General features: G+C 51.1%; 1 protein-coding gene across 1 annotated transcript in view; it reads right to left on the reverse strand.

Annotated features, from left to right (window-relative positions):
- Positions 1–10,762, reverse strand: part of LOC103189128 (interleukin-12 receptor subunit beta-2) — a 36,842-nt gene extending 26,080 nt beyond the window's left edge. The window contains exons 1-5 of the mRNA XM_042334936.1: positions 10,536–10,762; positions 9,629–9,760; positions 8,067–8,166; positions 5,509–5,599; positions 1,181–1,675 (exon numbers count right to left, since the gene is read on the reverse strand). Of these exons, the coding sequence (XP_042190870.1) occupies positions 1,181–1,675; positions 5,509–5,599; positions 8,067–8,166; positions 9,629–9,760; positions 10,536–10,710 (993 nt within the window). The 5' untranslated portion in view covers positions 10,711–10,762. The remainder of the gene's footprint in view (positions 1–1,180; positions 1,676–5,508; positions 5,600–8,066; positions 8,167–9,628; positions 9,761–10,535) is intronic.
- Positions 10,763–12,302: the final 1,540 nt, after the last annotated feature.

Raw genomic sequence — 12,302 nt, forward strand, 5'->3', positions numbered from 1 at the left:
TTCGAACCCCACAACCTCCTGTCTCAGAGGTGAGAGGGCTACCGATTGAGTCAGGTCCCAGGGAGTCCCTCCTCACCAAAGGTCCCATTCACCGGCAACTGAGCGCTCTAACTGCTTCTTGGTACATTCAATGCAGTTTTGTTATTTGTGGTACAAGGAAAGGTATGAGATGGAGTTTCACCTGTTTAAATACGCAACCCAACTGACTGACATGACGGTTCTTGTGTTTAATGTAAACACCTTAATCACGTCCAAATGCCCCAAAAGCGCTGGACAAAGAGAGTTACTTTGCAGAGTAGTGACTGTTGATCTATAGGCAAATGACAGCCCTGTGTTTGGAGTGTTGGGTGGGAGGTAGAACGTGGGGAGTGGGGAATGTGACTGGGGGTGGGGGAGGTGGGGAATCTCTCCATGCTTCTGTCAGCAGTTTATTCCCACTCGGAATTGAGCTAGCCTCCTTTGACGGGCTCGGTAGTCCAGTCTCTGCGCTAGGCGTGTCCGCAGAACTCCAGGGCACTGCTGATGACAGCTAATCAGCAGGACCTGGAAGGGCAGTCCAGTCACTGGGGGTAGGGAATCCTCTCACTCAGCTCCTGTTAACCCTGTAACCCAAAGCCCTAACGGGTAGGGTGGTCCTAGCTGGACAAACATTGGGAGCGCTCTCAATGGCAAGCAGTTACCCCAAAGCACACTCTGGGCTCCCTCCCAAGCCTTGGCTCTTCCCAACCTGAGCCTAATACTCTCCAAAAATTAGGTAAGCAGGAAACCTCAGCTTGGTTTGGATACTCTTAAGCATGGTGATGGGTTTCCGCATGGGTCAGACACCTGGCTGGTCCACAAAAAATATTCTCACACATGTTCCCAGCGAGCCAGCCTCCGCCGACATCCCAGCGGCACAGCTCTTTGTAATGGCGGAAGGCACGGGTATTTGGGGTTGTGAGGAGTGGGTGGGGCTGGGGGGGGGTGGGAAACTAGGGCACTTGAGGAAGGGTCACTTGATGGCTGTAATCTGGGGGAAGTAAGATTTGACATTAGTGGAGTCGTTCAAATGCAACAGGCAGTCCACAAGCTCGTCGGGGAGCAGTGATTGCTCGGGGGGGAGCTCGGGGCCCACACAAGCTCTGTTTCCCTCACCCCCCAGGGGTGTCTCCAGCCCCTCCCCAGTAGGGCCGTGTCTCACCCCATCTCCTGCCCCTCCCCCTCCCTCGCCCCCTCCCTCGCCCTCCCCATGGGCCGTTGCTCCAGTGACTGTCATGAGGATGCTATCGATGTGCGACAGGTCAAAACTCCCGGCAAAAGACCCGGCACTGGATCCCGTCTGGTCCTCAGGGCTCCCTCCCCCGTCTCCCGGCTCCGTGGCCTGGTCGTCGCCGGGCGGTGGATCCTGAGTCTGGTGTCGGTTGGAGATCTGGGGCTTGTAGCCATTCGTGACCTCCTCGCCTGACAGAAACGTGAATACAATGCTGGCCTCCGAGGGATCCAGCCCATGGTTGTTGAAGGAGCCCCCTGGCTTCACATCCTGCCCGGGATTTAAATCCAGCCGCCAATCGGGATCGGAGCCTGAGATCCAGACTCCATCTGCGTCCGGGAGAAAGGGCTCCTCCACTTCCATCAGGGGGGGGTCTTTGTACAGCGAGAGCAGAGAAGAGTCCACGAATGGAACGTCATTTCTGTTCTATAGTGGGGGCCGGAGAAATAATAATAATAATAATAATAATCCTTGCCATTGAGATAGCTCCTTATCTCGTCTTCGAGACGTCTCACAGCGCTTCACAGAATATATTCACCGTAAAGTGCAGTGACTGTGTATTTTATGGGCAAAACGCGGCAGCCAAATGCGCACGGCAGTGTCTCACAAACCGTCGTGGGTTGAGTGACCAATTGGGGGATTGTCGGCCAGTGACACCGGGAGAGAGAAACTCCCTTCTCTTTTCGAATAGCGCCACAGGATCTTTAACGTCCACCTGAACAGGCGGTCAGGTTTAACGTCTCATCCGAACCCAACACACCCCACCCCCAGCGCTGCATTGGAGCATCAGCTTAGACTCTGGAATTCCAAGGCCCGACTTGGGGGCTTGAACCCACAATCGTCTGACTCCGAGGCGAGAAAGAGGGAGCGCTGCTACCCAGTGAGCCAGGCTGAGGGAGGCGGGGTGGGGATTATCCTGATTTTGAAGCCAAAGTGTGCGGCGTTTAATGCGCTAATTAGCAAAAGGGAACAAGTCATTTTGGCGCGTCGAGCCCCCTTCGTTCCGCTCTGCGCGATGGCGTGTGGCTGCTGAAAAAAAAATGCTGATTTAGAAAATAAAATGAGAATAAAATGAGAACGTGGGCCTGTGGGCAAGGCTCACACACCGACTAGCTGACAGAAAGCTACACCCTTTTACCATAAACTCCACGGTTTCACTTTCATTTGTGATTTTTTAAAACCAAGCCATGGTTTTATAACAGGAAGAGGTTCCCTGGGTGAATTCTGACAGAGTTTTACTTTAGCTCCCGGCAAAAACAGCTCTGTCATCAGTGGCGAAGGGAGAAAAACGCAGGGAATTGGATCAACAGTTTAGGAGGAAGAAGATTAAAGAGGAATCGAATTAAAGAGCGAGCGCCAGCACGATTGGGGAGAGAGCGGAGAATGGGGTTAGAGTAGAGCGCTCCAGCGGGGGAGCGATGGGGAGTGGGATTCGAGTGGAGATATTAAAGATGGAAATTCTGAAATCCAGTCTTTTTNAAAATGATGCAAATTCTGACCGAATTATTAATTTTCCACGATTCTGAACCACTTGAAATCTGCAGTCAGAGGTGCGATTGACTGCTCCCTCAGGGGAGGTTAGTGATCAGCTCACTCAGCTCCCAGTCAAAGCCAACCCCAGGTTCCGGGTGTGAGGGGTAAGGTTACTCATCACTCTATCTTTGCTGGAACTAATTATTGTGATGCACAGACCCTCACCCCCCCTCCCCATAGACACACACCCGTACAAAACATTAACACCGATATACACACACATATACACACATACATACAAAACACACTAACACATGAACTCACACAGATACACACAGACACACTTACACATTAACAACAACAACAAAAATTATATTTGTACAGCGAGCGCCTTTCAGGTCGGTTCTTGAAGGGAGAGGAAGGAGCGAAGCTGGGAAGCAACAACTCATTTCAGGACCTTGGAGAAGAAAGGGAGGTTGGAGATGGGGAGTTAGTTTGATGGTAGAGATGGGTCCAGGGAGGGTTTTTTAAGGTGTCGTAGACCAAAGGGAAGAGGCAGCTGAGCAGATCCGTTCAACTTCGGATTCAAAGAAGTCCTGCATTGCCTCGCAGTTGGCATTTCAGGATGGGCGAGGCATGAGAGGATGGGTGAAGGAGCCGGTTGGTAATGGAGAAGAGGAGCCTGGGGTTGTCCTTGGCCTCCAAGATTGTCTTGGGAGTAGAACGACAATTCAGCGGAGGCGAGTGTGGAGTGGTAGGTTTGATAAGGTCCAGCCAAATCTGTTAAGTTCGATTTAAGCCAAGTGCGTGCAGCGGCACGCAACTGTACTTTAGCAGAAGTGATTGGTGTACCATAGTGAATAGGAGACAGTTCGGGAAGAGAAGAGAGCAAGGAAATCGAGTGGAGGAGAGGGAGCTGTGGAGAAGAGTGACTGAGGAAGATATGCCCATTGTAGGAGGAAGCCTAGAGGGGACGGAGTTCAGAGGACTCCAAGGCAGCCAGGAGGGAGGGGGAGGTAGGTGGAGATATTTTTCCAGTGGTGGTAGGAGATGGAGGTGGGTTCGGTGTCGGTGGGGAGAGCAATTGAGGAGATAAGAAAGATGAAGTGATGATCCAAGATGGATTTGTGGATGATGGTCAGATCCGAGATGGTGAGGTCCCGATGGATCACCAGGTCGAGGGGATGACCGTGGAGTGGATGTGGAAGGAGAGATTGAGGGAGGAGATAAGCGAGGCAAAGTCAGCAGAGGGGGTGAACTGGAGGTTCACGTTGCCTAGGATGAGGAGGCAGTCGGAGCAGAGGGAGAGGGAAGATAGGAAGATGTCGGGATGAAGGTGGGGGAGGGTTTGAGGGGGAGGTGATAGATAAGGAGAATTTTGAGGGAAAGGTTGAAGGGGTGATAAAAGGTAAGGTGCTCAGAAGCGGAAGGTTCCAGAGGAGTAAGGGGATAGGCTGAGCGGAGACCGGGAGATGAGAGTCACACTGCCACCACGGCAGTTAGGTATAATGGAAGGTGTAGCCGGGTGGCGTGGCCTCTCTCAGGGGGAAGGTGTTCTCCTGGAGTGATCCAGGTTTCGGTGAGGGCGAGCATGTCGATGTTTTCATTGATGATCAGGTGTTGGATGGTGAGTGTTTTGTTGGAGATGGAACGGACATTTTGTAGGCCAATGCAGAGGGGACAGAGGGGGAGGCCTAACAGGAAGGGTGGGCAATTGGATGAGGGAGGAGAGGTTGGGCCCCGTGGTCAGGGACTGATGGGCCTTGCTGCGAAAATGGGAGGTGGGGGCAGTCAGAGTGGCTGCTGTTGGACCAGCCAGCGGCGTCTGTCACGGTGGGCCTGACGGAGGATTCGCAGGCTGGAGCAGACGTGGGACGGTCGAGCAGGGATAGGAGTCGGGAAGAGCGGTGGGAGAGGAGGATCGAGTGGGAGTGAGTAATGGAAGGTGGACGACCGGGGTGTGAGTATCATGGAGAAGCAGCTCGGGTCGGTGGCGGCAGCCAAAATGCGCATGTCGAGATTAAGAGAGAACGGCAGTGGATGTGGGGGGTGGGGGAGGGTATCAGCGAGGCAGGGTTAGCCCATTGGTGAGGGTCATCATGGGGAGAGCTTCAGACGCTGTCCGCGGCTCCGCGCGGCTCAGGCTCAGGCCGGGTGGGGCCTCGGTCTCCGCATTGGGTCCGGTCGCCGTTTGGGAGATCGGACTCCGCCGGTGCTGACCTCGAGCCCCGCTCGGCCTCGCTCACCTGTCAGCCTGGGGCTCCGCTCCAGGCGTCACTCATGTGAAGTCGTCTCGCTCGGTCCCTGTTCCAGGCTGCCCGACGAGGGAGGCTTGGAGTCCAAGAGCTCCTGCCCTCCCCACCCCACCCCCCCACCCCCCNCCCCCACCTCGCTTTTTCCACATTTTTGCAATCATGTTTGGCGACCTCCTGACGATTCCAGCCTCCAGCCTCCAACCACCGCCATTGTTTTCGAGGAACACAGACGCGCACAAACACATACAGTAACACACAGACACACACAGACACGCAGACACACAAACACACACACACAGCAACACACGAAGACACGCACAGTAACACGCAGACACACATACAGTAACACAGAAAGACACAGACACACAGTAACACACAGACACACACACAGTAACACACAGACACACATATGATAACACACAGACACACACAGTAACACATAGACATACACATAGTAACACATGAAGACACAGATACACAACAACACACAGACACACACTTACACACTGACACACAGACACAGACATTTACCTGAAGAGCCTTCGCTACTTTGCTGTTCTCAACATTAGGAAATGCCTGGTGAACCCACCAAGGTAAAAGGAACTTGCAAACGCTTTTAATTCTAAAAGATAAAAGAAAAATTGAAAGAAGAAAAGACGATGGTTTTAATAAGAATTCCAGCCAGGAAGAATTGCCTTTATCCTGGCAACAATCCCGCTAAGGAATCCTCTATTCCTGTTTGAATGGGGTTGGGGAGGGGGCCAGTTTCGCCAGAAACTGTTCTTTACACGGAGGGGTAATTGAAGTCTGGAATGGGGGTCACCAGGAGAAAAGAGTGCGGGTGGGGGTGTCGGGTGGGGAGTGAGGCCAAGGCATTTAAGAATCATCTTGAAGCCGTAGTGGGGCCAAAACGGGCTTCTTCACCCCAACCCATCTTGTTAAATAATAACAATAAAATAAATGATACCACTAATAAGAATCCATGCACTTTATACAGCGACTTATCTCTGTTGTTAAAAAGTGGTTAAAAATGCTTCACAGCATTACTGTGAAGAGCGGTGACTGACTATTTTCCTGTGTCGCTCAGAAAAGGGAGTTTCTCTCTCCCCCTCCCTGGCTGACAATCTCCCAGATACATTACTCATTCGCTCGATGATTTGCTGTGGAAAACCTATTGCATTTGCCATGAAAAGCAGTCACTTCACTTGACAGTGATGAGCGTGAGCAGGTTCAGTGGGACAGACGCTGTTCTTACTTTTCAAGTTGATTTAGAGTAAAGTTCACCTCCTGGGGCTGTGTTTCCTGTTGAATTTCCTGTAAACACTTCACTAAACACAACCTGCAGTGAACTAAGGGCAAGCAAAGCAACTGAGAGACATTTAAACATCTCCTTTCACTGTGCCGTATCAACAACTCAGAAGCTTTAATACAACATTAATAATAATATTTCTTGCATTTGATATCACATCTTTCACATTAGACGTCACACGTGTGAGCAAACGGTTGACCCGTGTGAACTCCAGAGGAAGTGTCGCTTTGAGCTGTTTGCGGTGCCCGCTATTCACAGAGGGTCGCAGAACCAGACTGCAAAGTGTAGTGACTGTGCTTTTGCAGGCGATTGCAACTTGCTTTTGCAGGCGATCGCCCAATTTGCGCATAGTAACGTCCCTGCAAACAGCCATAAAGTGGGCGAACAATATCTGACAGGGGAGCGTAAACCAGGACACCGGGAGAGAGAAACTCCCTTCTCTGTTTCAGTAGCACTGAAGAATTTTTTTATTGTCCCACTGAATAGGGCACCTTGATTTAACCCTAATCCTGATCTAATCCCACCAAAACAACCCCCTCCCATCCCCCATCACAGCATTTGATGTTGCTTTTTCAATGAGTTCCAGTGTCTTGGTCTCAGCCACCCCTCCTGCAAACCCTGTTCCACTTGTTAATTACCCTCTGAGTAAAGAAATCTTCCTGGTGTCTCTCCTGAAATCGTCCCTTTACAACTCTAAACCCATGTTCTCTTGTTTTGCTGTCCCAGTGCATCCTAAATATTGTTCGCGTTTAATTTTATAATCCCTGTATTTGATACGGCGGCTTATCACATCTTCGAATCGTCTCAAAGGGCTTCACAGGATACACTGTAAAGTGAATTGACTGTATATTGTGGGCGAAACGCATCGGCCAATTGCGCACAGCAACGTCCCACAAACAGTCGTGGATTGAAGTGACCAAATTATTATTATTTTGGGGGCGGAGGGATTATTACCCACGGAAAAGCGATCCGCCAATCAACTAACAACCAGGTTCCTACTTACTGCTCGGTAAACAGAGGCGTGTGGAGTGAGGAAACTTGCTGAACATTTATCCCGCCTGGGAATTGAACCCATGTCTCTCGCTTGCGAGGCGAGTGCTCTAACCATTATGCTACAGGACTCCACATTATAAATTGTATTCACCTCTATAAACTTCCCTCTGAGATGCCTTCTCTGAAGACTGAAGAGCCCTATAACTAGTCCTGTCTAATTGCTGCTTGTATGTTAGATGTGTTTTATTCTGCTGACATTCAGTGTTAACAGCTCAAAGCCACACTTCCTTTGAGGCTCACAACATGCAACCCCTTTCCTCCCGGACCGCCTCACGACGTGAAAGGCGCTTTACAAATGTAATCTTGTTGATGTTGTTGTTGTTGTTGATGCAAGTTCACTTTGAACTCTAAATAAACACAACAACACAATCAACACTGAATAGGATCTGCTCCTCGTAATTTTTCTCTCCTCCTTTCCCAAAAGATATTCAGTCAGGCCTTGAAAGTGAGGTCTTCGTCTGCCCCTCCCTCCACCCCCCTGTGCCCGTCTCCGCTACTGTAAAGGTCTCTCAGACATTATTATTCTGACACGCTTAGAAATTCATTGTCGTGATCAGCCGGGGGTCTGACACAAGTGCTTACGGTCACCTCCTCCCTCCCCCCAGGCTCGGTGTGTCAGGCTCCGCCACTGTTAAGTGCTCAGAGACACTGCCCCCCCCCCCCTTGTGAAGGGCGCTGTGTAAATGCAAGTTGTTGTTGTTGTCCCAGAGGATAGAGGGAAGCTTACCTTTGCCTGATGGATTTCATAAATATCAGAGTGAGCAAAATTGTGAAAGGAATGGTGACTCCGAGGCTCAATTGGAGGGGTAGACGAATACCCTGGGAATCTAAACAGGGGCAGAAGAAGATAAAATAATCCTTGTATTTAATACAGCGCCTTATCACGTCTTCGAGACGTCTCAAAGCGCTTCACAGAACATACCGTAAAGTGAATTGACTATATCCTTTGTGGGCGTAACGAGATATCACTGATTCCCACAAATGTAAGATCAACAAATGTAATGGAGAGGCCGAGAGAACAATAGCTTTTACACAGAGCACAGTGGCCAAAACAGTGGCGGAAACACAATCCATAATCACATTAATAATAATAATCCCTACATTGTTATAGCGCCTTATCACGGCGTTGAGACGTCTCAAAGCGCTTCACAGGATATACTAGGTAAACAGAGGTGTGTGGAGTAAGGAAACTTGCCTAAGGTTTCATCCCACCCAGGAATCAAACCCGGGTCCTCTTGCTTGCAAGGCAAGTGCTCTAACCACTAAGCTACAGGTTTTGTAGCGTGTTGCTCACACTGATCAGGGAAGGGGGTTAATTGTCAACCCTGTGAAGAGGCACACTATAACCCACAGCCAAAGGCAGCTCTGATGCTGTCCAGTTCGGGAGAAGCACTGAGAATAATAATAATAATAATAATCCTTGCATTTGATATAGCGCTTTTCATGTCGGGAGGACGTCCCAAAGCGCTTCACAGAACACACTGTAAAGTGAATTGACTGTATATTTGTGGGCGAACGCGGCAGCCAATTGCGCATAGGCAATGTCCCACAAACAGTCGTGGATTGAAAATGACCAATTTATTATTGTTTTTTGTTTTGGAGGGATTATTATTAGGCTCTGTGTGGAGTAAGGAAACTTGCCCAAGGTTTCGCCCTCTGACTGGAATTGAACTCAGGTCTCTCACTTGCAAAGCGAGTGCTCTAACCACTGAGCTACAGGACTCCAAATAGGCAGAGATAGGCTGAGACAGGTTGACGACTCAGTAACACATGCACAGGAGGAGGCCATTCAGCCCATCAAGTCTGTTATGTCAGCCCCTGAGATATCAGCAGATCTTTCAAACTGCAAAGGACAGCATCAGTTACCCAGAGGGTTGTTGTTGCCACCTGGTGGCCGATAGCAAGCGTGACACAAGGAACGCCGCAAATTTACTGAACAATAATAGTAATAATCCTTGCATTCGATATCGCGCCTTATCATGTTGTTGAGACGTCTCAAAGCGCTTTCCAGAATATACTGTAAAGTGGAGTGACTGTGTATTTTGTGGGCGAAACGTGGCAGCCAATTGCGCGCAACAGCGTCCCACAAAAGTCGTGGATTGAGTGACTAATTTTTTTTTGAGGGATTATTACCCCCGGAAAGCGATCCTACTCACTGCCGGGTAAACAGAGGCGTGTGGAGTAACGAAACTCGCTTAAGGTCTTGCCCCGCTGGGAAGCGAACCCAGGTCCCCTCGGATGCGGGCTGAGCGCTCGAACCGCTGAGCTTCGGGACACGGTGTGTCTTACCTGTTGAGAAATGGTTCTCCTCTCCTGTGGTCCCCTCCCCCGCGGCGGTGGAGGCCGTCATGTACACGGTGTAGGCAGTGCTGGAGTTCAGCTTCAGACGGAACGTTCTCTTGGCTGCGTCCGCAACCTTATCTGATGTTAGAGAGAGAAAATCAACCATCTGTTTAACCCAACAGTAGGACCTCTGTTGGTGATCGAATGGCAGATCGATTTTCCGGGCGTAATAATCCCTCCCCCCAAATAAGTAATAATAATTTGGTCACTCAATCCACGACTGCTGTCCGCAATTGGCTGCAACGTTTCACCCACAAAAATACAGTCACTACACTTTCCAGTATATTCTGTGAAGCACTTTGAGACGTCTCGAAGGGGTGATAATAAGGAGCTGTATCAAATCCAAGGATTATTATTAATATTATTATTATCAGCCTTACAGTAACAGTCCAAGACAGAGACACCCATATGGGGTGCTGCTCGGAAAGACACTCTCTCGAGGAGTCCTGGTCAACAATTGCATCCCCCCACCCCGAGAAAATCGGTGACTTCATGGCTGTTTGGGGAGACTTTGCTGTACGCAAATTGACCGTTGCCTTCGCGCACAAAACACACAGTCACTACACTTTCCAGCAAATCCTGCCAAGCGTTTTGCGACGACGTTAGATCATCAAGTTCTCAACAAATTACATTCGCCGCCTTTCGCATCGAGAGGACGTCCCAAGGTGCTTCGCAGTATTTCCTGTGAAGTGTAGTGACTGTGGGTTTTGTGGGCGAACCCGGCAGCCGATTTGCTCACAGCGACGATTTGTGCGTGGGGGGGTGAAACAGCTCATCGGTGCCACATACTGGCTGTTCGACCAGAGAGCAAAGGAATGTCTCAAGTCTGCAGTGACGGGTTATGAACACTCACACTGCTCCAGGTTTCTCCTGTCTGAGCCTCTGTTCAGGTAGATGTTGTACTGGGTGATGAAGCCCTGCCGAGCCGCCACTGGAATTTCGCTCCACTTTAGCTCCACCTGGTTTCCCACCAGGTTCAGCACCGAGATCCGGGGTCCGGCCGTGGGTCCTGAGAGAGGCAGAGGCATAAGGTCTCACCCGGAGCACCCCAGGGAAACGCACTGCAACTCACGCTCACACAGCCTCTCACACACACAGCCTCTCACACACACAGCCTCTCACACACACAGCCTCTCACACACACACAGCCTCTCACACACACACAGCCTCTCACACACACAGCCTCTCACACACACAGTCTCTCACACACACAGCCTCTCACACACAGCCTCTCACACACACAGCCTCTCACACACACACAGCCTCTCACACACACAGCCTCTCACACACACAGCCTCTCACACACACAGCCTCTCACACACACACAGCCTCTCACACACACAGCCTCTCACACACACACAGCCTCTCACACACACAGCCTCTCACACACACACAGCCTCTCACACACACACAGCCTCTCACACACACAGCCTCTCACACACACAGTCTCTCACACACAGCATCTCACACACACAGCCTCTCACACACACAGTCTCTCACACACACAGCCTCTCACACACACAGCCTCTCACACACACAGCCTCTCACACACACAGCCTCTCACACACACACAGCCTCTCACACACACAGCCTCTCACACACACACAGCCTCTCACACACACACACACAGAGCCTCTCACACACACAGCCTCTCACACACACACAGCCTCTCACACACACAGCCTCTCACACACACAGCCTCTCACACACACAGCCTCTCACACACACAGCCTCTCACACACACAGCCTCTCACACACACAGCCTCTCACACACACACAGCCTCTCACACACACAGCCTCTCACACACACACAGCCTCTCACACACACAGCCTCTCACACACACAGCCTCTCACACACACAGCCTCTCACACACCCCTCACACACACAGCCTCTCACACACAGCCCCAGCCTCTCACACACAGCCCCAGCCTCTCACACACAGCCCCAGCCTCTCACACACAGCCTCTCACACACACAGCCTCTCACACACACAGCCTCTCTCACACACACAGCCTCTCACACACACAGCCTCTCACACACACAGCCTCTCACACACACAGTCTCTCACACACACCCCACAGCCTCTCACACACACAGCCTCTCACACACACACAGCCTCTCACACACACACAGCCTCTCACACACACACAGCCTCTCACACACACACAGCCTCTCACACACACAGCCTCTCACACACACACAGCCTCTCACACACACAGCCTCTCACACACACAGCCTCTCACACACACACAGCCTCTCACACACACAGCCTCTCACACACACACAGCCTCTCACACACACACAGCCTCTCACACACACAGCCTCTCACACACACAGCCTCTCACACACACAGCCTCTCACACACACAGCCTCTCACACACACACAGCCTCTCACACACACAGCCTCTCACACACACACAGCCTCTCACACACACAGCCTCTCACACACACAGCCTCTCACACACACAGCCTCTCACACACACAGCCTCTCACACACACAGCCTCTCACACACACAGCCTCTCACACACACAGCCTCTCACACACACAGCCTCTCACACACACAGCCTCTCACACACACAGCCTCTCACACACACAGCCTCTCACACACACACAGCCTC

The sequence above is a fragment of the Callorhinchus milii genome, unplaced genomic scaffold (genome assembly GCF_018977255.1).
Source record: "Callorhinchus milii isolate IMCB2004 unplaced genomic scaffold, IMCB_Cmil_1.0 Scaffold5, whole genome shotgun sequence".
NCBI lineage: Eukaryota > Metazoa > Chordata > Chondrichthyes > Chimaeriformes > Callorhinchidae > Callorhinchus > Callorhinchus milii.